General features: G+C 43.5%; 1 protein-coding gene across 6 annotated transcripts in view; it reads right to left on the bottom strand.

Moving 5' to 3' along the window:
* The window catches only part of LOC118366083 (integrin alpha-X-like), a 68488-nt gene extending 42677 nt beyond the window's left edge, over positions 1–25811 (bottom strand). For 5 of the 6 annotated variants that reach the window (XR_004821873.2, XR_004821874.2, XM_035748433.2 and 2 more), the window contains exons 1-14: positions 25665–25811; positions 25352–25484; positions 22449–22543; positions 21991–22046; positions 21484–21598; positions 21000–21130; positions 20615–20760; positions 19801–19954; positions 19408–19540; positions 19080–19153; positions 18693–18822; positions 13720–13868; positions 13403–13552; positions 11432–11632 (exon numbers count right to left, since the gene is read on the bottom strand). Coding sequence is in view for 4 of the 6 variants with exons in the window: in XM_035748433.2 (XP_035604326.1) it covers positions 11432–11632; positions 13403–13552; positions 13720–13868; positions 18693–18822; positions 19080–19153; positions 19408–19540; positions 19801–19954; positions 20615–20760; positions 21000–21130; positions 21484–21598; positions 21991–22046; positions 22449–22543; positions 25352–25484; positions 25665–25719 (1722 nt within the window). In the remaining 2 variants the exon portion in view is untranslated. Of the gene's footprint in view, positions 1–11431; positions 11633–13402; positions 13553–13719; positions 13869–18692; positions 18823–19079; positions 19154–19407; positions 19541–19800; positions 19955–20614; positions 20761–20999; positions 21131–21483; positions 21599–21990; positions 22047–22448; positions 22544–25351; positions 25485–25664 lie in introns of those variants that run through there. The other variant, XM_035748439.2, reaches the window with a different exon arrangement.
* Positions 25812–27088: the final 1277 nt, after the last annotated feature.

Below are 27088 nucleotides of genomic sequence, written 5' to 3'. Positions count from 1 at the left end.
TCCTTCGGTGTCGGAGTTGAATAGCCTCAGAATTGCTTCATCCGATGTTGGATCGCTGCCCCCTTCAACACGCAGCTGTCCAGCATTTCGAAACCCGCTGATGAAAGTGTATTTTTTGACAATGCTCCACGCTGTCAGCAGCTCTATTTCCTTTTCAGCCAGATCGATCGCCTTCAACTTGAAAGCTGCATCATATGCATTTCTCAGTGTCTTTGCCATGATGAGGGTGAAAAAATGACTACCATAATCAGAATGATGGGAAGTTTGAGCGCGCTCGATTTACGTCACATTATGTGACGGTGCTCAGTTTTGGCGGCATGAATCTTGTGAAAGCGGGAAAAATCCATAAATTAGCCGCGTCATTGTATAAACCGCGAGGTTCAACGTGTGGGGAAAAAGTAGCAGCTTATAGTCCGGAAATTACGGTAATAATATATTCAACCTAATATATTCAACCTTCAACTTTCTATATATCTGTTTATTATACCTGTTGATACAGGGCTCATATGTGAAACTATTCTAACTGAACATTTTCTTTCACAGTGACACTGACTCCGAATGGGAGGCTTATCCGGTGTCCTATGTGAATTTAAGTATGCTCGCTCTTTCTCTCTCTCGAAGGACCTGAGCCCTAGGACCATGCATCAGGACTACCTGGCATGATGACTCCTTGCTGTCCCCAGTCCACCTGGCCTTGCCGCTGTTCCAGTTTCAACTGTTCTGCCTATGGAACCCTAAACTGTTCAAACTGAGGGTCTTCCAAATATTGAAAATGTGTAAATAGTTACCCATGTTATTTTGTAAATGTATATATATTTTTTCCCATATTTTTTAAATGCATTTTTTTCCCCCATTCTTTTTTTATTTCAATTTTTTCTCAATTTCTTTGGGGGGGGGGTTTAGAATACCATTTTGGTATTTTGTATATAGTTATTTGTTTCAAAATGTATACCTTCACCAATTTGGCCACTTGGGTACATTTGGGCTACTTGTGTGGGACACCTGGGTGACTTCATGATAATTGTCATGTAAGCACACTCATTTTGGAAGTTATCATTCTGAAACTTTGTACAAGTACTGTTGCCCTCTTATATTTTTCACTGAAATTGTCCCCATCATCCTATCTGAATGTTTGTTTTATCTTGTTCATTTTAAAGATGATATAAAAATTTAAAAAACGTATGGTTTTATCTAAACCAGATCTATTGTGTTATATTCTCCGACATTCAATTCACATGTACACAAACTTCAGAGTGTTTTCTGTCAAATGGTACCAAGAATATGCATATCCTTGGTTCTGTGCTTGAGCTACAGGCTGTTAGATTTGGGTAGGTCTTCAGGCGAAAATTGCACAAAGTAGGGGGGAAGCGGTAAGAGGTTAAACTGGATTTCAAAGTGCTGATTGACTCTCTGCCAGACAATGACAAAAGACCCATCTTATCTAGCCTTGTGTCCTCTCTGAATCGTGGCATTGGACGGTTTAGCAGGATTCGTTCTCTTCACAACTGGCTACGTGATTATTGCAGCTCAATGGGTGTAACTTTTGTTGACAATTTCGATACCTTTTGAAAGCAAAACACGTTTTATAAGGAGGATGGGATCTACCCAAGTCATTTGGGTTCCTGGATCCGTTCGCAGGATCTATAAGGCTGCGTTGAGACAATGACTTATGAATAACCCAAGCCCAGCTGAGTTAATCCTCACCATTGTCGCTGAGTCAAAATGCTTTAGCAAATGTACCTTATACCAGGGGCATTGTTAGACACAATGTAAGCAACCTAATTTATGTCCCTCTTACTGCCCTCAATGCCTCTGCTGATCCTATCGCTATTGTACGCAGCAATCATGTGCCTTTGAACCAGATTTGTGACCCGTTTCAGGAAACTAGGCCTATGTCGCGGGTCACTACCTCACAGGAGAGACGTTTGAATGTAAACTCTAGCAAAATGCATATTTTTGGCAGAAATGCCTTCTTGAACATGTGAACTTTCATGTGCCTTAATAACAAACTTGTATGCCATATGCAAATACGAATACAATTGTTAAATTATGAGCCTAGTTGGTTTATCCAAAGAAAAAGCCAGCAACCCTCCCGCTAGCCATGATTGGCTGAGATAATGAGTGGGCTGGACATGCCGAGAGATGAGTTCGAAATGGTCTGCCATATAGCACGCTTCTGTCTATTTGAGCTGGTCACCTCTAGGTACTGCTCTTTTTAAAATGTATTGTGTATCAAAACTGCTGTTAGCTAACCAACCAGGTTCAAGGTTAGCTAGCTACCTGCAGATGCATGCAGGGTAGTAACATGAGTTGTGATTATGGTTCATTGTTTAGCTAGCTGGCTTGCTAGCTAACATTATGTGTATGACCTTATTATTCGTATCTCAAAGCTATTTTCTTAGCTACCTATAGCCTAATGTTAGCTAGCTAACATTGAACCTGGTTGGTTAGCTACCTGGTTGGTTAGATTCATGCAGGGTAGTAACGTCATGAGTGGTGATTATGGTTAATTGTTTACGTAGCTAGCGACATATCTTAACAAAAGGCTCTGCAATTCAGTAAATTCAGTCTGGCCATCTACATCTAATCTGATTGCAGAGCACTCTTGCCAGAGAGCGCAGAATAACGGATGATTTACAAACACCCAACACCTGTTGAATATGGCCATTGTCAGTAAACTCATCGGCCAGAGGGTCCGGTGTGAGCTCTGAAAGCGAAAAGCTCTGAATTTACGAACGGACAATCTGACAGCACAGTTGGTCACCAACGCTTTGGATAACATAACAACCTAACCAGCTCTGCTAGGGCGAGTAATACTCAGTGAGCTGCAAGTTAGCTTGGGTGCTTGACTGCTGCGGGTTAGTAGCTTGGGTGCCCACTTTCTCTCTCTATCCCCGGACCTTTGCTCGACTACATCATACACATACATCGCTGACTTTTTTTTGATAAGTGGTTGAACGATTTGATTAGTGACTTTTAATGACTGTTTTAACAAACATGATGCTGTTGTTCATTTTGCTGGTGTCTACCCTTGGCTTCTACAATGTTGGCGATACATTTAGAGCCCGTTGCACTGTGAATGAGAAAATATATGATTGTTTCTCCCTCGACTATTGTGAGAAACCCCATGCTTGCTCCGCAAATGCACATGAGAACTATGCACATTTCTCCCCAACAATATGGGAGAGATCGGACTCTTGCGCTTACATGTCAGGACTGTTCTCTTGGTACTTAACCATGTCTCTGGACTTTACACATCTCCTTAAATATGTGGCGTTAAAGACTCTGGTGACTATGGATTCTCGTCCAAGTGCTGTCTGTAACTCCAAATGTTCTAACCCTCGATCTAGACTTGCCGTTATCTTGCTGCTTCTTTTGTCTGGAAATGTCCAGTCTAATCCAGGTCCAGACATTCTTACCCCTGCCGAATTAAGTAGTCAGAGTGACCTGAAGTTTTTGCATATGAATGTAAGAAGTCTTCTGCCGAATCTTGGTTTTGTGAATATATGGATAAAAACTACCGACCCTGATGTATTTATGCTTTCTAAAACCTGGCTTAAAAAATATATTACAGACAAAAATAGTCATAAATGGTTACAATGTTTTTCATATAGATCGTACTTCTAAGGGTGTTGCTGTATATGTAAAAGACAAGTTCTCGATGGTCGTTCTTTGAACTTAAACCTTGGCTCATCTTTAAATATTGTTGTATCTTGTTGTTATAGACCTCCATCTGCTACTGTTGGCTCTCTGGATTGTATTTTCAAATTGTTATCGCAGAATGTCAATTCTGAGTTTGTCCTGATGGGTGATCTGAATCAGGACTGGCTAACATCTAGCTCTGATCAACTTAAAATTCTGTGCAAAACCTACAATCTCACTCAGATTGTCAACAGTGTAACTAGGTTGTCAACAGTGTAACTAGGTTGAATATAAAATATCCTCTGAAATCCTCTGATTGATTTGATCTTAACCAATACTCCTCATCGTTTTAATGCTTCTGATATTTTTGCAAATGACATAAGTGATCACTGTGCTATTGCCTGTACTGTCAAAGATACCGGAGCCCTTAGTAGGCAGCTAAAGACCTACTTCCAAGAAAACAACATCTTAAATGGAATGCAATTAGGTTTTAGGTCTGGCCACAGTACTGTTTCAGCAACATTGAAGGTTTTAAATGTGCTCTGTGCTCTTAATAAGAAGTTACATTGTGCGTCTGTTTTTATTGATTTGTTGAAGGCTTTTGACACCGTGGACCATGCTGTGTTAGTGCAAAAGTTCAAATGTTGTGGAATTACTGGTCATGCTCTAGATTAGTTTATAAATTACCTATCAAATCGTACACTGTGTAATGGCGGATGGTTGTAAATCTGAGTCCATAGAGGTATGCTCAGGTGTTCCGCAAGGTTCTATTTTGGGCCCACTGTTGTTAATTTTGCATATCAACAACATTGGAGGTCTTATTGAAACATTTACATTACATTTACATTTAAGTCATTTAGCAGACGCTCTTATCCAGAGCGACTTACAAATTGGTGCATTCACCTTATGACATCCAGTAGAATAGTCACTTTACAATAGTGCATCTAAATCTTAAAGGGGGGGGGTGAGAAGGATTACTTTATCCTATCCTAGGTATTCCTTAAAGAGGTAGGGTTTCAGGTGTCTCCGGAAGGTGGTGATTGACTCCGCTGTCCTGGCGTCGTGAGGGAGTGTGTTCCACCATTGGGGAGCCAGAGCAGCGAACAGTTTTGACTGGGCTGAGCGGGAACTGTACTTCCTCAGTGGTAGGGAGGCGAGCAGGCCAGAGGTGGATGAACGCAGTGCCCTTGTTTGGGTGTAGGGCCTGATCAGAGCCTGGAGGTACTGAGGTGCCGTTCCCCTCACAGCTCCGTAGGCAAGCACCATGGTCTTGTAGCGGATGCGAGCTTCAACTGGAAGCCAGTGGAGAGAGCGGAGGAGCGGGGTGACGTGAGAGAACTTGGGAAGGTTGAACACCAGACGGGCTGCGGCGTTCTGGATGAGTTGTAGGGGTTTAATGGCACAGGCAGGGAGCCCAGCCAACAGCGAGTTGCAGTAATCCAGACGGAGATGACAAGTGCCTGGATTAGGACCTGCGCCGCTTCCTGTGTGAGGCAGGGTCGTACTCTGCGGATGTTGTAGAGCATGAACCTACAGGAACGGGCCACCGCCTTGATGTTAGTTGAGAACGACAGGGTGTTGTCCAGGATCACGCCAAGGTTCTTAGCGCTCTGGGAGGAGGACACAATGGAGTTGTCAACCGTGATGGCGAGATCATGGAACGGGCAGTCCTTCCCGGGAGGAAGAGCAGCTCCGTCTTGCCGAGGTTCAGCTTGAGGTGGTGATCCGTCATCCACACTGATATGTCTGCCAGACATGCAGAGATGCGATTCGCCACCTGGTCATCAGAAGGGGGAAAGGAGAAGATTAATTGTGTGTCGTCTGCATAGCAATGATAGGAGAGACCATGTGAGGTTATGACAGAGCCAAGTGACTTGGTGTATAGCGAGAATAGGAGAGGGCCTAGAACAGAGCCCTGGGGGACACCAGTGGTGAGAGCGCGGGGTGAGGAGACAGATTCTCGCCACGCCACCTGGTAGGAGCGACCTGTCAGGTAGGACGCAATCCAAGCGTGGGCCGCGCCGGAGATGCCCAACTCGGAGAGGGTGGAGAGGAGGATCTGATGGTTCACAGTATCGAAGGCAGCCGATAGGTCTAGAAGGATGAGAGCAGAGGAGAGAGAGTTAGCTTTAGCAGTGCGGAGCGCCTCCGTGATACAGAGAAGCGCAGTCTCAGTTGAATGACTAGTCTTGAAACCTGACTGATTTGGATCAAGAAGGTCATTCTGAGAGAGATAGCGGGAGAGCTGGCCAAGGACAGCACGTTCAAGAGTTTTGGAGAGAAAAGAAAGAAGGGATACTGGTCTGTAGTTGTTGACATCGGAGGGATCGAGTGTAGGTTTTTTCAGAAGGGGTGCAACTCTCGCTCTCTTGAAGACGGAAGGGACGTAGCCAGCGGTCAGGGATGAGTTGATGAGCGAGGTGAGGTAAGGGAGAAGGTCTCCGGAAATGGTCTGGAGAAGAGAGGAGGGGATAGGGTTGAGCGTGCAGGTTGTTGGGCGGCCGGCCGTCACAAGACGCGAGATTTCATCTGGAGAGAGAGGGAGAAAGAGGTCAGAGCACAGGGTAGGGCAGTGTGAGCAGAACCAGCGGTGTCGTTTGACTTAGCAAACGAGGATCGGATGTCGTCGACCTTCTTTTCAAAATGGTTGACGAAGTCATCTGCAGAGAGGGAGGAGGGGGGGGAGGGGGAGGAGGATTCAGGAGGGAGGAGAAGGTGGCAAAGAGCTTCCTAGGGTTAGAGGCAGATGCTTGGAATTTAGAGTGGTAGAAAGTGGCTTTAGCAGCAGAGACAGAGGAGGAAAATGTAGAGAGGAGGGAGTGAAAGGATGCCAGGTCCGCAGGGAGGCGAGTTATCCTCCATTTCTGCTCGGCTGCCCGGAGCCCTGTTCTGTGAGCTCGCAATGAGTCGTCGAGCCACGGAGCGGGAGGGGAGGACCGAGCCGTCCTGGAAGATAGGGGACATAGAGAGTCAAAGGATGCAGAAAGGGAGGAGAGGAGGGTTGAGGAGGCAGAATCAGGAGATAGGTTGGAGAAGGTTTGAGCAGAGGGAAGAGATGATAGGATGGAAGAGGAGAGAGTAGCGGGGGAGAGAGAGCGAAGGTTGGGACGGCGCGAGACCATCCGAGTAGGGGCAGTGTGGGAAGTGTTGGATGAGAGCGAGAGGGAAAAGGATACAAGGTAGTGGTCGGAGACTTGGAGGGGAGTTGCAATGAGGTTAGTGGAAGAACAGCATCTAGTAGAGATGAGGTCGAGCGTATTGCCTGCCTTGTGAGTAAGGGGGAAAGGTGAGAGGGTGAGGTCAAAAGAGGAGAGGAGTGGAAAGAAGGAGGCAGAGAGGAATGAGTCAAAGGTAGACGTGGGGAGGTTAAAGTCGCCCAGAACTGTGAAAGGTGAGCCGTCCTCAGGAAAGGAGCTTATCAAGGCATCAAGCTCATTGATGAACTCTCCGAGGGGACCTGGAGGGCGATAAATGATAAGGATGTTAAGCTTGAAAGGGCTGGTAACTGTGACAGCATGAAATTCAAAGGAGGCGATAGACAGATGGGTAAGGGGAGAAAGAGAGAATGACCACTTGGGAGAGATGAGGATCCCGGTGCCACCACCCCGCTGACCAGAAGCTCTCGGGGTGTGCGAGAACACGTGGGCGGACGAAGAGAGAGCAGTAGTAGTAGCAGTGTTATCTGTGGTGATCCATGTTTCCGTCAGTGCCAAGAAGTCGACGGACTGGAGGGAGGCATAGGCTGAGATGAACTCTGCCTTGTTGGCCGCAGATCGGCAGTTCCAGAGGCTACCGGAGACCTGGAACTCCACGTGGGTCGTGCGCGCTGGGACCACCAGATTAGGTGGCCGCGGCCACGCGGTGTGGAGCGTTTGTATGGTCTGTGCAGAGAGGAGAGAACAGGGATAGACAGACACATAGTTGACAGGCTACAGAAGAGGCTACGCTAATGCAAGGAGATTGGAATGACAAGTGGACTACACGTCTCGAATGTTCAGAAAGTTAAGCTTACGTAGCAAGAATCTTATTGACTAAAATGATTAAAATGACACAGTACTGCTGAAGTAGGCTAGCTGGCAGTGGCTGCGTTGTTGACTTTGTAGGCTAGCTGGCAGTGGCTGCATTGTTGACACTACACTAATCAAGTCGTTCCGTTGAGTGTAATAGTTCCTACAGTGCTGCTATTCGGGGGCTAGCTGGCTAGCTAGCAGTGTTGATTACGTTACGTTGTGTTAAAAGAACGACAATAGCTGGCTAGCTAACCTAGAAAATCGCTCTAGACTACACAATTATCTTTGATACACAGACGGCTATGTAGCTAGCTATGTAGCTAGCTACGATCAAACAAATCAAACCGTTGTGCTGTAATGAAATGAAATGAAAATGTGATACTACCTGTGGAGCGAAGCGGAATGCGACCGGGTTGTTGAGTGCGGAAGTTCTATTCAGTAGACGTTGGCTAGCTAGCAGTGTCTCCTACGTTAAGGACGACAAATAGCTGGCTAGCTAACCTCGGTAAATTAAGATAATCACTCTAAGACTACACGCTCTAAACTACACAATTATCTTGGATACGAAGACAGCAAAGACAACTATGTAGCTAACTAACACTACACTAATCAAGTCGTTCAGTTGAGTGTAATAGTTTCTACAGTGCTGCTATTCGGTAGACGGTGGACGTTTGCTAGCTGGCTAGCTGCTGGGCAGATAGCAGTGTAGACTACGTTAGGACGACGAAATACGAAGTTGCAATAGAAGTGCTGACTGTTTCACTTTGTTGTCCTCTTTCTTTTCCTTCTGTCCTTCTTTTGTCCTTATTTTGTCTTCCTTTCTTCTGTTAACTAGATATTTTTTGTTGTTATTCTTTGTAAGCTAGCTTCTTCCAGGAGAGTCCCTAGCAACTGCTTAGCAACAAGTAAACAATTCTGCTAGCAATTCAGCTAGCTAAGATAACTGTACAATTTTATGAAAAATAGTGAATTTTTCAAAAGCCTGTCTTTTTTGGTTTGTTCCTTGTTTTGTCTTCTATTGAGTCTTGCAGTTCTCTCTTGATTTTTTTTCGATGTACTTCACTCTAAAAAAACATTTAAATCTCAATATATACAGGAGCTCATTTTTCAGCAGCTGCTCAAATTAAACAGCGGATGTGTAACGATCTTCATCTTCATCGGATGAGGAGTAGGAAGGATCGGACCAAAACGCAGCTTGGTAAGTGTCCATGATTAATTATTAGCACAGAATCCGAAAATACAAAATAACAAAGTGAATGTAAGAAATAAAAATCGAAACATCTTGAAAGGTGAAAACACAAAACAGGAAACTACCCACAAACACCAGGTGGGAAAATGCTACCTAAGTATGGTTCTCAATCAGAGACAACGATAGACAGTTGCCTCTGAGGGCGAACCATACCAGGCCAAACACATAGAAAAACAACAGAATGCTCACGCCCCGACCAAACAAAAATAGAGACATATAAAAAGGAACTAAGGTCAGGGCGTGGCAGGATGTTCATTTTTATGCCGATGATACTGTTCTTTATTCAAGTGGTAGTAGTTTATCTTTAGCTTTTGAAAATTCCCAAAGAGCATTTAACATCATACAACATAATCTGTATGATTCAAAGATGATTCTAAATTCGGGTAAAACAAAATGCATGTTATTTTCAAATGCCAGGCATGTTACAAATCATGTCATTGCTACATTGGCTGGACATACTATAGAGCAAGTTAAAGCGTGTGGGTTGATGATAAGCTGAACTTCATTGTGCATGTAGAGAACGTGATAAGGAAGCTCAAGATGAAAATAGGATTTCATTACCGGCATAAGGCTTGGTTTTCTTTTGAGGCCAGGAAGGAGCTGGTATGATGTACATTATTGTCGGTTTTAGATTTTAGTGATGTTATATATATGCAGGCCTCAGCCACTACCCTGAGAGCACTTGATTCAGTGTATCATGCAGCCCTCAGGTTCATTACAAATCAGAAACGTCTAACACATCATTGTGATGTCTACAGCGCTGGTGGCTGGTCGTCATTGACCTTGCGTATAGGAAACACTGGTATACACTGATTTATAAAATTCAATTCAAAAAGCATTTCTCTACGGCTGGCCATGGTTTCCACGTGGCTACCCCTACCCCGGTCAACTGCCCGGCACCCTCCACAGCAACCCGCCAAAGCCCCCGCCATTTCTCCTTTACCCAAATCCAGACAGCTGATGTTCTAAAAGAGTTGCAAAATCTGGACCCCTACAAATCAGCCGGGCTAGACAATCTGGACCCTCTCTTTCTAAAATTATCTGCCGAAATTGATGCAGCCCCGATTACTAGCCTGTTCAACCTCTCTTTCATATCATCTGAGATTCACAAAGACTGGAAAGCTGCCGCGGTCATTCCCTTTTTCAAAGGGGGTGACACTCTAGACCCAATCTGCTACAGACCTATATCTATCCTACCCTGCCTTTCTAAGGTCTTCGAAAGCCAAGTTAACAAACAGATTACCGACCATTTCGAATCCCACCGTACCTTCTCCGCTATGCAATCTGGTTTCAGAGCTGGTCATGGATGCACCTCAGCCACGTTCAAGTTCCTAAACGACATAACCGCCATTGATAAGAGACACAGCCGTATTCATCGACCTGGCCAAGGGTTCAATCCTTGGGCTGACTCTTCTCTGTATACATCAATGATGTTGCTCTTGCTGCTGGTGATTCTCTGGTACACCTCTACGCAGACGACACCATTCTGTATACTTCTGGCCCCTCTTTGGACACTGTGTCAACTAACCTCCAGACGAGGTCCTTCTGTAGCTCAGTTGGTAGAGCATGGCGCTTGTAACGCCAGGGTAGTGGGTTCGGTTCCTGGGACCACCCATACGTAGAATGTATGCACACATGACTAAGTCGCTTTGGATAAAAGCGTCTGCTAAATGGCATATATTATTATTATTATTATTATTACGAGCTTCAATGCCATACAACTCTCCTTCCGTGGCCTCCAACTGCTCTTAAATACTTATTTTCCACCATCATTTGCAAATATATTCATAAAAAATCCTACAATGTGATTTTCTGGATTTTTTTTCTCATTTTGTCTGTCATAGTTGAAGTGTACCTATGATGAAAATTACAGGCCTCTCATCTTTTTAAGTGGGAGATCTTGCACAATTGCTGGCTGACTAAATACTTTTTTGCCCCACTGTATACAGCACAGTCGGTTGGTGGCACCTTAATTGGGGAGGATAGGCTCGTGGTAATGGCTGGAGTGGAATGGTATCAAATACAACATGGTTTCCTTGTATTTTATTACCATATGTAGACTCAAAGTGATCTTTTTTAAATTTAACTATGCAGGTCAGTTAAGAACAAATTCTTATTTTCAATGATGGCCTAGGAACAGTGGGTTAACTGCCTTGTTCAGGGGCAGAATGACAGATATTTACCTTGTTAGCTTGGGGATTCGATCTTGCAACCTTTCGGTTACTAGTCCAACGCTCTAACCACTAGGATACCTGCCGCCTCAATCAATTAGTGACCTATAGTGGTTGCAATTGAGATCAGCTGTGCGGGTGATTTTAGAGTGTATTGCTGGTATAACGAGAGATCAGCTGGTGATAACCTAGTGGCCATCGATGGTTGCAATTGTCTCTATGTGTTATGGGGGATGCAGTGCTTAGAATAGAATAAAAGTCAGGTTGAGACAAAAAACAATTTACAAAATACATACAAGCTTTCAGCTTATTTCAGAATATTTAGACAGAAACAAGAGGGCTGTCTATTTAGTACTGACCTGACTGTATTTGGCCTGGACACCCCAAGGGCATCCCAGGAAGATGTAAACACTCCCATGTCCTCTGTCCTCCAGTGGGGCTCCTACAGCCAGCTCCGGCAACCCGTCCCCATTCAGGTCTGGACAGGGGGACAGAGACGTCCCAAACTGACCATGGACGTTCCCCTGGACTCCACGCAGGGTGAGGGAGCAGTTGGGTGCCTAGAATGGAATCAAATCGAATTCAGGTAGGCATCCGCACTCCAGCAAACGAAGGAGGTAGGATGGGTGATCAATAACTGTAATCCAGTGATACGATACGGCTTACACAAAAATGGCCCAAATTGTTTGAATTGGCAGCAGTAGGGTGGCTGAGCGGGTATAACACAATTTGATACAGTTTCTCGAAGTCAAACTAACTATGACCAAAAGAAATGAGTGAAATGACTCATGATAATACCAATGACAAGGAACTGATATACAGTGCATTCAGAAAGTATTGACTTTTCCCACATTTTGTTACGTTACAGCCTTATTCTAAAATAGATTTTTTTCTAAATTCCCTCATCAATCTACACACAATACCCCTAATGACAAAACTAAAATAGTTTTTTAGAAATCTAGGCAGATGTATTAAAAAAAAGCAGAAATATCACATTTACATAAGTATTTAAAGACCCTTTACTGAGTACTTTGTTGAAGCACCTTTTGGCAGCGATGACAGCTTCGAGTCTTCTTGGGTATAACGCTACAAGCTTAGCACACCTGTATTTGGGGAGTTTCTCCCATTGGATGGGGAGCACCGCTGCACAGCTATTTTCAGGTCTGTCCAGAGATGTTTGATCAAGGAAATTCAAAGACTTCTCTCGAAGCCGGTCCTGATTTGTCTTAGCTGTGTGCTTAGGGTCGTAGTCCTGTTGGAAGGTGAACCTTCTGAGGTCCTGAGCGCTCTGAAACAGGTTTTCATCAAGGATCTCTCTGTACTTTGCTCCGTTCATCTTTCACTCGATCGTGACTAGTCAGCACTTTGTGAAGTGCTGCAGAGATGATTGTCCTTCAGAAGGTTCTCCCATCTCCACAAAGGAACTCTGTCAATGACCATCGGGTTCTTGGTCACCTCCCTGACCAAGGCGCTTCTCCCCCGATTTGCTCAGTTTGGCCAGGCAGCCAGCTCTAGGAAGAGTCTTGGTGGTTCTAAACTTTTTTCCATTTAAGAATGATGAAGGCCACTGTGTTCTTGGGGACCTTCAATGCTGCAGAAACGTTTTGGTACCCACCCCCTCGTCTGTGCCTCGACACAATCCTTTCTCAGAGCTCTACGGGCAATTCCTTCAACCTCCTGGCTTGGATTTTGCTCTGACATGCACCATCAACTGTGGGACCTTTTATATAGACAGGTGCCTTTCCAAATCATGTCCAATTCAATTTACCATAGGTGGACTCCAAGTTGTAGAAACATCAAGGATGATCAATGGGAACAAGATGCACCTGAGCTCAATTTCGAGTCTCACAGCAAAGGTTCTGTTTTTTTAGGCTGTAACATTAAAGAAAATGGAAAAAAGTGAAAGGGTACTTTCTGAATACTTTCCGATTGCACTGTATCTTCAAGTATTTCATGCGTGCATGAAGCAACAATTACACATGTGCCATGCACACACACATACACACACAGGAAGCAGTAACGGCAATTGTGGAATGTGGTCTGCGTCAGTTTTAAATTTGTGTCTGAAATTCTGTAGTATTTGACTGTTTTGTCAGCTGTATATAAACACAGCAGTGTTGGTTGGAGTCATTCAGACGAAAGTAGTCAACTTGAATCATAACCAGTTATGAATTGATAATGCACATTTTCAGTTTATGAATTATTTCAATTAATCTACTACTGAATTGGTTGGTTTAGTATGATATTGACCGAAACATAGATATGCAATACAGTGTTCTATTTAATTCCGCCCTTCATGTATGTATGGGGTGTTATGTAGCCACTCTTACTCCAGTCTCCAGGGTACAGACGTGGACCTCTCCCCCAACACCCTGGGCGTGATACCAAGGAGCCCCAACAACCAGTAGCTCAGCACGGCCCTCCCCTGGCCTAGCATGGCTCTCTAACACACACAGCTCTGCCCCGAAGTAGGAACCAAGCTAGGGAGAGAGAGAGAGAAAAGAGAAACAGTGGAAGGAAACATTATTAGGTAAAGAGCAACATGGTAATGACAACTTTGCATTCTGGTTGCCTTCTCAGTGTCTTCTGATTTCCCCATAGGCTCTGGTCAATAGGGCATAGGGTGCCTCTCTGGTCTCTTTCTCACCTGAGACCCAAGTATCCTGTGGGTGACAGTCCACTCCTGTTGGAGAGGATCCCTCTGGAAGACCAGGACCAGCCCAGTGTGGTTGAACCTGGGAGCTCCAGCAAAATATATACTGCCATTCACTGTCTCTGCCACTGCCACTGAATAGCCTGTACAGACACATGCAGCATTTGAGTTCAAGTTTAAAAAGTTTATTTGCCATTTGCAGGTATTTAAAGTAATGCCATCGGAAAGTGTTCAAAACCCCTGACTTTTCACACACTTTGTTACATTACACCCTTGTTCTAAAATGGATTTAATAACTTTTTCCTCAATCAATACACACAATACCCCATAATCATGAAGTGAAAACAGGTTTTTAGAAATGTTTGCAAATGTACAACAAATTTAAAACAGAAAAAAAAAGTACTCAGACCCTTTGCTGTGAGACTCAAAAATGAGCTCAGGTGCATCCTGTTTCCATTGATCATCCTTGAGATGTTTCTACAACTTGATTGGAGTCCACCTGTGATAAATTTAATTGATTGGACATGATTTGGAAAGGCACACACCCGTCTATATAAGGTCCCACAGTTGACAGTGCATGTCAGAGCAAAAACCAAGCCAGGAGGTTGAAGGAATTGTCCGTAGAGCTCAGAGACAACATTGTGTCAAGGCACAGATCTGGGGAAGTGTACCAATGAATGTCTGTAGCATTGAAGGTCCCCAAGAACAGTGGCCTCCGTCATTCTTAAATTAAACAAGTTTAGAACCATCAAGACTCTTCCTAGAGCTGGCCACCTAGCCAGTAATTGGGGGAGAAGGGCCTTGGTCATTGAGGTGACCAAGAACCAAATGGTCACTGACAGAGCTCTGGAGTTCCTCTGTGGAGATGGGACAACCTTCCAGAAAGACAACCATCTCTGCAGCACTCCACCAATCAGGCCTTTTTGGTAGAGTGGCCAGACGGAAGCCACTCCTTAGTAAAAGGCACATGACAGCCCGCTTGGAATATGACAAAAGGCACCTAAAGACTCAGACCATGAGAAACAAGATTCTCGTCTGATGAAACCAAGATTGAACTCTTTGGCCTGAATGGCAAGTGTCACGCCTGGAGGAAACCTGGCACCATCCCTACGGTGAAGCATGGTGGTGGCAGCATCATGCTGTGGGGATGTTCTTCAGCGGCAGGGACTTGACAACTAGTCAGGATAGAGGCAAAAATGAATGGAGCAAAGTACAGAGAGATCCTTGATGAAAACCTGCTCCAGAGCGCTCAGGATGGAAAGTGAACCTTTACCCCAGTCTAACAGGAGAACGACCCTAAGCACACAGCCAAGACAACGCATTAGTGGCTTCGGGACAAGTCTCTGAATGTCCTTGAGAGGCCCAGCCAGAGCCCGGACATCAACCCGATAGAACATCTCTGGAGAGATCTGATAATAGCTGTGAAGCAACGCTCCCCATCCAACCTGACAAATCTACAGAGTGGAATTGGAGAAACTCCCCAAATACAGGTGTGCCAACCTTGCAGCGTCATTCCCAATTAGACTCTATGCTGTAATCGCTACCAAAGGTGCTTCAACAAAGTACTGTGAAAAAGGTCTGAATACTTATGTAAATGTAAGTTTTATATTTTTAATACATTAGAAAAAAAGTCATTATGGGGTCTTGTGTGTAGATGGATGGGGGGAAATTATTTAATCCATTTTAGAATAAGGCTGAAATTTAACAAAATGTGGAAAAAGTCAAGGGGTCTTAATACTTTCTGAATGCACCGTACATTTTCATTCTTTGTTGGAGCTCCCTCACGTAAGACAGTACATACACACAGACAGTAAATGATCAGAAAAAGAACATCAATCATAAAACAAAAACAGTTCAGTTATATGTGCTAAAAGTATGATAAACAGCTCAGGTTGCATGGTTTATCGCACTGGGATATAAGCTGTTCTTGAAACTGGTTGTGGAAGTTTTGATGCCCTTGTACCTCTGCCCAGTTGGTAACTGATAAAATGGCACCGAAGAGGATGGCTGACATTTTACATGCCTGTAATCAATTGTGCTATTTCCTTTGTTTTGTTGCTTTGTTTGTAAAAAAAATTTTTTAAACTTATTGTGTACATAATGTTGCTGCTACCGTCTCTTATGACCCAAAATAACTTCTGGACATCAAAACTGGCGACGTCTGGTTAAGATGAGCGGTAGGGGTGTGTGTCTTTTGTCAATAACAGCTGGTGCACAATGTCTAATATTAAATAAGTCTTGAGGTATTGCTCGCCTGAGGTAGAGTACCTTATGATAAGCTGTAGACCACACTATCTACCAAGAGAGTTCTCATCTATATTATTCGTAGCCATCTATTTACCACCACAGACCAATGCTGGCCCTAAGACCGCACTAAACCAACTCTATAAGGCCATAAGAAAACATGAAAATACTCACCCAGAAGCAGTGCTCCTAGTGGCCAGGGACTTTAATGCAGGCAAACTTAAATTAGTTTTAACAAATTTCTACCAGCATTACACATGCAACCAGAGGGGGAAAAAAACTCTAGACCACCTTTTCTCCACACACACAGATGCATACAAAGCTCTCCCCCACCTTCCATTTGGCAAATCTAACCATAATTATATTCCCCTGATTCCAAGCAAAAACTAAAGCAGGATGCACCAGTGACTCGGTCAATACGAAAGTGGTCAGATGGCACGGATGCTACACTACAGGACTGTTTTGCTAGCACAGACTGGAATATGTTCCGGGATTCATCCAATGGCATTGAGGAGTATAACATCCTCGGTCATTGGCTTCATCAATAATTGCATTGACGAAGGACATCGTCCCCACAGTGACCGTACGTACATATCCCAACCAGAAGCCATGGATTACAGGCAAAATCCACATCGAGCTAAAGGCTAGAGCTGCCGCTTTCAAGGATCGGACGCCGATAATCCGGACGCCGATAAGAAATCCCGCTATGCCCTCAGATGAACCATCAAACAAGCAAAGTTTGTTGTCAATAGTTTGTTGGTTGTGGCAGGGCTCAGCCCCACGTCATATTGGTCACGAGATGGTTAAAACAGTCCCCAGCTCCACGTCATATTGACGAGAAGGTTAAAACAAGTCCCCAGCTCCTCGTCATATTGGACGAGATGGTTAAAACAGTCCCCCAGCCCCACGTCATATTGGACGAGATGGTTAAAACAGTCCCCCAGCTCCTCGTCTCATATTGGACGAGATGGTTAAAAGTGTTCAAAACCATAGTCCCAGCTCCTCGTCATATTGGACGATGGTTAAAACAGAAGGTTAAAACAGTCCCCCAGCCCCTCGTCATATTGGACGAGATGGTTAAAACAGTCCCCCAGCCCAGCGTCATATTGGGCGAGATGGTTAAAACAGTCCCCCAGCTCCCGTCATATTGGACGAGATGGTTAAAACAGTCCCCAGCCCCACGTCATATTGGACGAGATGGTTAAAACAGTCCCCCAGCCCAGCGTCATATTGGACGAGATGGTTAAAACAGTCCCCCAGCACCAACGTCATATTGGACGAGATGGTTAAAACAGTCCCCCAGTTCCCCGTCATATTGGACGAGATGGTTAAAACAGTCCCCCAGCCCCACGTCATATTGGACAAGATGGTTAAAAATTAATCAGTTAAACAGTCCCCCAGCCCAGCGTCATATTGACGAGATGGTTAAAACAGTCCCCCAGCCCCACGTCATATTGGACGAGATGGTTAAAACAGTCCCCCAGCCCAGCGTCATATTGGACGAGATGGTTAAAAAAACAGTCCCCCAGCCCAGCGTCATATTGGACGAGATGGTTAAAACAGTCCCCCAGCCCCACGTCATATTGGACGAGATGGTTAAAACAGTCCCCCAGCTCCCCGTCATATTGGACGAGATGGTTAAAACAGTCCCCCAGCCCCACGTCATATTGGACGAGATGGTTAAAACAGTCCCCCAGCCCCACGTCATATTGGACGAGATGGTTAAAACAGTCCCCCAGCCCAGCGTCATATTGGACGAGATGGTTAAAACAGTCCCCCAGCCCCACGTCATATTGGACGAGATGGTTAAACCAGTCCCCCAGCCCCACGTCATCTTGGACGAGATGGTTAAACCAGTCCCCCAGCCCCACGTCATATTGGACGAGATGGTTAAAACAGTCCCCCAGCTTCATGAAATCCATAATCATTTTCTTTGCATTTAGCTCAAGGTTGTTTCACTGCACCACGCTGTTAGACACTTCTTGTCTATACGCTGTCTCGTCACTGCTAGTGATAAGCCCTATGATGATAATATCATCTGCAAACTTTCTGATCTGATTGCTGTCACTTTGGGCAACACAATCAGAGGTGAATAAAGAGTGCAATAGAGTACAGTAGAGCACTGTGCCCACGCATCTGTGAACAGTTACAATAGGCACCACATAAACAGGCTGTCATTCTATAATCTCAACTGACAGAGCTATTCACAAACCATCCAGAACCAACACTGATCAGAACATGAAAAAAGTGCCTATGGAAATAGTGGTACACATTAGTTTCATAAAAACACATTTCTCTGTCCCACACCAACACAAACTTGAGATTAGTTATGAGCAATCATTTTTGAGTGATGATACATTAGTAGGTTCTCTATCTGGTGTCAGTTTCTAAAAATATCCAGTATATCTGTATAATAAGTTGCTGAAATGACATATTTCTAGTGAATGCTACCTCATGTCTCCTCACCACATGCTTCTCCTTCTCCTTACACTGCACTTTTGCTCAGTAGTGGTGGGAGATTGTATACATACAGTACATAGTTCTGTGGGCATAGTTCTGCATGTCTTTTTGACAATAAAGGCATACACTCCTCTCACGATTATCTGGTGTCTAAGTGGCGGTATTATGTAGACTTTATAAAATTGGTGATATTGGTATACTGTATTTGGTGATGTGTTTGTAAAAGCTTGAGTAGTGTATTTCCCTTAGTCCTTCATTCTCACCCAGATAGGAGTTCTGCATGTCAGTCTCCAGTGCAGAGGCATTGATGAACGTGGCATTCACCCCTCTGGCTGCCTCCACAATGCCCCCAGACCATGAGTATGACCCTACTGCCCCAAACAGAGACACACCCTTCACAGGAGAGAGAAAAGTACTTCATGTGTTACTTTACTTGACCATATATTACTTTTAAACTGTAATGTGATATAAATATTTCATGGAAGTAAGTACAAATGCTCTTTTAAGGAAGAACTCTCCAGACCCTGCCGAAAGGGGAAGCATTACATTGGTTAAACATGACGTTAACATTGAAAGGATATTCTGGAATAATCAATAACAATAATATTGGCCTTCAGTAGACACTTTCTAGACAGAGATCAGTCACTAACCCCAAAGAGAGTGGTACTAAAGCCTCCCTGGGACAGTTCCTGTTCAAATGAACTGGAGTTGGTGGAGTTAGTTCCTGAACATGCAAACAAAGAGAATAATCAACAAACCAACATACCAGTTTCCTAGACACAAAGCATTTTCAAATTGTGATTATCCGCGGTTCTATTTCCACTGTTAAAATTCACATATTTACAAACTTCCAAATTAGGTGTACATGTAAAAGGTACACATTCCTTATCCAATGTTTAAATTAAGATATAGTAACTACTGTAGTTAACATTTCAATGAATAGGTTGTGTTTAAAAAAAAATCCCAATCCTTTTGTACCTTCAATTGCAAAGATCTTCTCCCTAAGCTCATTCTGAATGGATTTCAGAGCATCAAAACTGTTGGTCTCAAATACAAAGTTTGGGAAAGACGCAATCTGCTCAAGCTCTTGTCTAGAGAATTGCTTACCAACCTGGGATGGGGAAGGGAGAGAGAGCAAAAAAGAGAGATGGCACTTAAAATTAAGAGCAATCTAACACTTAACAGCCATATCATCTTAACAGAAGTGCCAGAGACAAATCCTAGAATAAAGAGAGATCAGCGGAACACCGTATTCGCTACACAGTGCATTACTTTTGACCCTATGGGCTCTAGTCAAAAGTAGTGCACTATATAGGGAATAGGGTGACATTTTGTATGTAGCTCATAAGTAAAAGGTTTATATGAAATCACCCCAATGGCAAATCTGATGACGTGCTTCATCTCGGCCAATGGTATGACAGAGTTAAAGGTCTCTTTAGGGTCGTTAGATTTGCCGTCTGTTATCACAACCAACAGCTTCCTGGAATGTTTCCTCATCCCCCGTTCTTCTGTCATCATCTCTTCTCTGAGGATGGGGACAGAACAGGACAGAGTAGAGACAGTGTAGAAGAGGGAGAGGAGTGAGATGGGGACTTTTAGAGTACTTTAGAGTAGACTGATTCAATTAGTGACCCTCCTGGAAATCGTGAGCAGCACAAATATAAAAGGCCTGTCTCAAAGAGGCCAGTTAGACATTACTCTGCTTTTGTGCTGGTAGTGTCTCCCTGTTGCAACAAACCGGATTGATTATTGATTGACTTTCCCAACGACTGCTCCCCCTTTTGGTAGGACGTTACTGTAAATAAGAATGTGTTCTTAATTGACTTGCCTAGTTGAATTTAAGGATAAATACAAATGGGATAATACAGTTTTATTAATCGTTCATATGATGGGGTGTATGACACTCACAGAACATAGCAGATGGCTGATGGGGTGAATGACACTCACAGAACATAGCGGATGGTTGATGGATTGTATGTCACTCACAGAACATAGCGGATGGCTGATGGGGGTGTATGTCACTCACAGAACATAGCGGATGGCTGATGGGGTGTATGTCACTCACAGAACATAGCGGATGGCTGATGGGGGTGTATGTCACTCACAGAACATAGCGGATGGCTGATGGGGGTGTATGTCACTCACAGAACATAGCGGATGGCTGATGGGGGTGTATGTCACTCACAGAACATAGCGGATGGCTGATGGGGTGTATGTCGCCTCCTGGAAATGGTCCACGGATCGCATCAGGTTGTCAGGGTTAGGGTCAGACACAAAGTCCTCAAAGTGGAAGACAGCACTGGTGTCTGTCGAATACTGAGCAACTGCCACCTGGGAGGAGTGGACACACAATTATGGTTCCCATTGAGACCAATGTCCAAAGAGTCCCTACTAGCATACTATTTAGAACCAAGCTAGTGTATTGGCCATGCATTCTACTATAAATGGCCATACTAGTGTGGATATTGGAACAGAGTCAATAGATACCAATAAGAAAGAGGGTGGTATAATCAGTAGTTCTGCGTGACAGAGTGGACAGAGATGGGCACAGAGAAGGCCCATACACCCACCTGTGCACGGGGGGCAGTGAACATCCGAATAATGTTCTTGATGAAGTCGATCATGGTGACAAAGTCTCTGGTTATGATACTCTGAGATCCGTCAAACAGAATCACTGCATCCAAGCCAAACTCACGGCACTCTGCAGCACAGAACTGATTGGTTGGTTGATAGATTGGATACATAAAGCACTTTCACAGAAAGAAACATCTTGTCCTGTGTGATGCAAACATGTTAGTTTTTGATGTCAGTTACAGTTATCACAAAACCTGAAGTGTGGTCCTTCTGTAGCTCAGTTGGTAGAGCATGGCGCTTGTAACACCAGGGTATTGGGTTCGATTCCCGGGACCACCCATACGTAGAATGTATGCACACATGACTGTAAGTCGCTTTGGATAAAAGCGTCTGCTAAATGGCATATATATATTAAGTAGACATTGATAATTTACTCAATTGAAGACAGACCACGTCATCCTCTAAAACAAATAGTATAACCTTGAAAGGCAGGCTTCAGTGTTTGCGAGACCGTAAGCTGTGGCCCCAGCTCAACGCAAAGTCCTTGGAGGTAGTTTAGAGTATCACAGCCATGGATCTGACGTGGTCCACACACCTAGCTCAGCGAAATGGAGAGAGAGAGGAGACTTTACAACAATGTCCTCTCAGGAATGGCTGAATCCAAACAAAGAATACATAGAGATCAGTGGAAGCAACCACATGGCGAATCGAGTGAGTGAATTAGCATTACTCAGTTCATGTGTCAAGTCATAGGTCATAGCTCACAATGTATCTGAGTCAGGTCATACTGTGGGTCACAATGTATTTACTGGAAATGGCACAAGAGGGTAAGCACATAGCACAGGATGTTTGTGAAGAGCAGCTAGTTCCTGATTATAATTGCAGAGGGGAAGGGAAATTGAAAGGGCCCATTATTTAAAGCCCAAATTCAAAAGGTCAGAAATGAAATAGTGCTCCGGCTCAGTGAGTCAAGGATGAGCAACTCACCATAGCTCTGTCAGCATTACAAGCTAGTGACAATCCTAATGAAACTCCTGGCTCCACTAAAATGAAACAAAATAAGTGAATATAGACGGATTTAACATACGAACATAAAAAAAAAGTATAAAAAATAATTTTGCACCAATTTGTCAATACAAGCCTACGAAAAGCTGAACCTCAGCTTGACATAAGCACATGAGGTAAGTAAAACATTCCCACAAATCATGCATGAGGCAAAATGACAACACACAACACAAAATGACAACACACACACACACACTCCCACAAGATGTGAGACTAACCAGTGAAGCAATTGTGTGAAAAGAGGAAATGTATACAGGACTTGAGAATTACTATAACTGAACAAAAACACAACAGCAAAGCTTTATAGAGAGAGAGAGAGAGAGAGAGAACTCTGATTCTTAGGGGCCACACAAACTGGTTATAGTGCACATGCATCTTACCTTGTACAGGTAGAGCCTTACAAGTGCCACTGTCATAAGAACATCTGTAAACCACTCCTGTCCCATTGTCTTGAAAAGGAGCGGTGACCAATACACTACAGAGAGACGAGAGGATGGAGAGAATAGAGGAGAAATACAGAAGGGATGGAGAGAGAGAGAGGAGAGGTTAATTGGTGATGTTTTAAATGCTCATGAAAGTGTGTTATGTGTAACATTTCCTGTTTTCAAAATATACTCCGCCTCCGTGGTCTCATAGATTGTGCTAACATTGCCTGGATTGTAGGATTTTAGAGCATAAATTATAACAGCACAAAGTAAATGTGCGTCTGTTAAATCAGAACTTCTGGGTCTGCTGAGCAATACACTAGCTAGAACCTTCTCATCGTGTATCTGGTAGGACAAAAAAAGCATGCCCAATTTTGTTTCCCCCCATTCTGTTAGTCAGGTTCTACTGTTGGTGACAGGGCGACATGTTTTGTGGACTAAAACAGCATGAAACCAGGTGTATCACAAAGCATTATGAAATGAATTAACCAGCTACAGTAATTTTGAGAAACATTGAGACATTTTTGGCCAATTTTTTTTTTTAACCAGTTATCTACCTTTGATAAGCAGCTAGCTAGCTATGGCTCACTGGTAGCTTGCTAGTTAGTTAGCTTCCAATTTCAAGTCTTTCGAAACCAGTATCTGTCTAACTGAAAAATATGAAGTTATTTCAAAATGAAAGTCTTGTCACACTATGATAGCTGTCTATCCCCAGTTAGATAATGTGTTTTCACTTATTGCATCAACATGTTTGTTTTGATCTGTGGTTACCACAGCCACTAAGTCAAAAATGGGTGTATCGTACAAATTCCTGAAAACAAAAATGTACGTTTTGGTCTTAATTTAAGGTTAGGGATAAGATTAGCAGTGTTGTTAATATTAGGGTTAAGCTTAGGTTGAAAATCAATCACATTTGTGACCAGATTCAGGAAACGAGGCGTATGTCGCAAGTCACGACTTCACAGTAGAGCCAATTGAACTTAAAACTTTTTTTTTTTAATCAAAATGCGTTTTTTTAGCAGAAATGCCTTGTGTGAACTTTCATGTGCCTTAATAACAAACTTGTATGCCATCTGTAAATAATATGAATACAATTGTTAAATTATGAGCCTTTTTGGTTAAGCCTCAGAATTTATTTTATTTTAAACATTTATTTTACTCGGCAAGTCAGTTAAGAACAAATTCTTATTTTCAATGACGGCCTGGGAACAGTGGGTTAACTGCCTGTTCAGGGGCAGAACGACAGATTTCGTACCTTGTCAGCTCGGGGATTTGAACTTGCAACCTTTCAGTTACTAGTCCAATGCTCTAACCACTAGGCTACCCTGATATTCGGTTCTCTCGTCTATTGCTTGTTTAGCAACTAAGTCGACACTGCGTAAGTATGGGGAAAAACAGACGGGGTTGGCTTAGATTGTTGACAACATGTAAGCTATATTTAATCTCCAATGTTTATTGAAAATATAAATACATTTGCACAATGAGCACTTGTTTCCTGTCAAATACATCTTTACAGTTGTTGGTTAGCTAGAATGTTAGCCATATTATCATGAACATAAAATCAGTCAAAACACCTGAAAACAAGATGAAACGAGACACTTACAATTCCCCACATGGCAGTTTCTTCTCATTCTTGCTAGCAATCTGGCCTTCCAGAATCACAATAACACACTGACTTCTGCCCCATTGAAGCGCCATGGGGGCTTTCAATCTTCAATAGCTCTTACAAAGTGTGCCATGACTATGCAGGGAATTTCAACCACAGATTAAACAAACAAACAAAAAGCAGGGAGGTTTTCCAATGCCTCGTAAAGAAGAGCATCTATTTATAGATGGGTAAAAAAAAAAGCATGGTGAAGTTGTTCATTACACTTTGGATGGTGTATTAATACACCTAGTCACTACAAAGACACAGGCGTCCTTAACTCAGTTGCCGGAGAGGAAGGAAACCGCTCAGTGATTTCAACATGAGGCCAATGGTGACTTTAAAACAGTTACAGAGTTTAATGGCTGTGACAGGAGAAAACTGACTGAGTCCTAAATGACAGTGAAAAGAAGGAAGCCTAAATACAAAGCGTTATATTTGGGGTAAATCCAACACAGCACATCACTGAGTACCACTCTTCATATTTTAAAGCATGGGGTGGTGGCTGCGTTGGATCATGTTATGGGTGTGCTTGTCATTAACCCACTGTTCAAAAATAAGAATTTGACTAGGGAGTTTTTAAGGATAATAAGAAACGGAATAGAGCTAAGCACAGGCAAAACAAATCCTAGAAGAAAATGTGGGCGAGTATGCTTTTCAACAGACAGTGGGAGACAAATTCACCTTTCTGCAGGACAATAACCTAAAGCACAAGGTCAAATATACACTGGAGTTGCTTTTTTTAAACTAGGCAACAGTGCTTTAACTGCCTTGTTCGGGAGCAGAACAAGGATTACCTTGTCAGCTCGGGGATTCATTCCAGCAACCTTTCGGTTACCAGCCCAACGCTCTAACCACTAGGCTACCTGCCACCCCAAAATTACATTGAGTGTTCCTAAGTGGCCTAGTTACAGTTTTGATTTGAAAACGGCTTGAAAACCTATGGCAAGAATTGAAAATGGCTGTCTAGCAATGATCAATAACCAACCTGACAGAGCTTGTAGAATTTTTAAATAATAATGTGCAAATATTGTAAACATTCCAGGTGTGCAAAGCTCTTAGAGACTTACTCGGAGAGACTCAGAGCTGTAATCGCAACATGGATTCTATAACACAGTGAAATGGTCCACCCACACAGACATGTTATGATGATTAACATCCAATTGTGAGATCTGAACCCAGTGGTTTGACTGTTTAATGATTAGTAACTTGCCTGCTGCCTCCCTGCGCCGGTCCAAACTGACAGACACGATAACCGAAATGGGACCCTGCTGCCTCCGAGTCCGAGACACTTAATGTTCTGGGATAGCGAATGTCGAAGCTGAACCCCACTGTCAACGGTGCGACTGCAACAACAACAAAAAATGAACAAACACATTTTAAATTATACATATTTTCTTTTTACAAAAGCGTCTATAGCAAGTCTGATAGTCAATTCCTCAGGCAGGCCAGGTGAAACTCTTAACTATAACTCTACTATAAATGTATTCTACTAATACAATGTAGATTTGGCTATATAACCTTACATTGCAAAAGTCCCAGTAAACACCAAAACTGGATGTGCTCCAGTTGCTTGTCCATGTCGACTGAAGTCCGCGCTACGGTCCTCGCATAGTGGTGAACGCAGAGAAGATGAGGAGAGCACCGGCTCGAAGAATATCATGTGGTGAAACCTTTCACGATAATGAAGGAGTGAGTCGGTCGGTAAATGCGCCTTATTTTTACAGGGACGTTCTAAAAGGATTACAACGGTCTGTGACCGCCACCCGGTGGTGAGAGCTGACTGGTGCAGGAGAGACTGGGGAGAGATGGGGGAACGTGAGTTTGTACTTTGTACTATGGAGGGAAGGGGTGCAAAAAAATCTAATCAAATCAAATGTATTTGTCACATACACCAGGTTAGCAGATGTTGATGCGAGTGTAGCAAAAATGCTTGTGCTTCTAGTTCCGACAATGTAAGTAATAACCAACGAGTAATCTAACCTAACAATTCCAAAACTACTACCTTATACACACAAGTGTAAAGGGATAAAGAATATGTATATAAAGATATATGAATGAGTGATGGTACAGAACGGCAAGAGGCAAGATGCAGTAGATGGTATCGAGTACAGTATAAACAGTGGAACAAAAAAGTATTTAGTCAGCCACCAATTGTGCAAGTTCTCCCACTTAAAAAGATGAGAGAGGCCTGTAATTTTCATCATAGGTACACTTCAACTATGACAGACAAAATGAGAAAAAATATCCAGAAAATCACTTTGTAGGATTTTGAATGAATTTATTTGCAAATTATGGTGGAAAATAAGTATTTGGTCACCTACAAACAAGCAAGATTTCTGGCACTCACAGACCTGTAACTTGGTCTTTAAGAGGCTCCTCTGTCCTCCACTCGTTACCTGTATTAATGGCACCTGTTTGAACTTGTTATCAGTATAAAAGACACCTGTCCACAACCTCAAACAGTCACACTCCAAACTCCACTATGGCCAAGTCCAAAGAGCAGTCAAAGGACACCAGAAACACAATTGTAGACCTGCACCAGGCTGGGAAGACTGAATCTGCAATAGGTAAGCAGCTTGGTTTGAAGAAATCAACTGTGGGAGCAATTATTAGGAAATGGAAGACATACAAGACCACTGATAATCTCCCTCGATCTGGGGCTCCACACAAGATCTCACCCCGTGGGGTCAAAATGAACACAAGAACGGTGAGCAAAAATCCCAGAACCACACGGGGGGACCTAGTGAATGACCTGCAGAGAGCTGGGACAAAAGTAACAAAGCCGACCATCAGTAACACACTACACCGCCAGGGACTCAAATCCTGCAGTGCCAGACGTGTCCCCCTGCTTAAGCCAGTACATGCCCAGGCCCGTCTGAAGTTTGCTAGAGAGCATTTGGATGATCCAGAAGAAGATTGGGAGAATGTCATATGGTCAGATGAAACC

This window comes from Oncorhynchus keta, chromosome 33 (assembly GCF_023373465.1).
Source record: "Oncorhynchus keta strain PuntledgeMale-10-30-2019 chromosome 33, Oket_V2, whole genome shotgun sequence".
NCBI lineage: Eukaryota > Metazoa > Chordata > Actinopteri > Salmoniformes > Salmonidae > Oncorhynchus > Oncorhynchus keta.
Note: the sequence above shows the minus strand (reverse complement) of the source record. Positions and strands in the feature narration are given on the sequence as shown.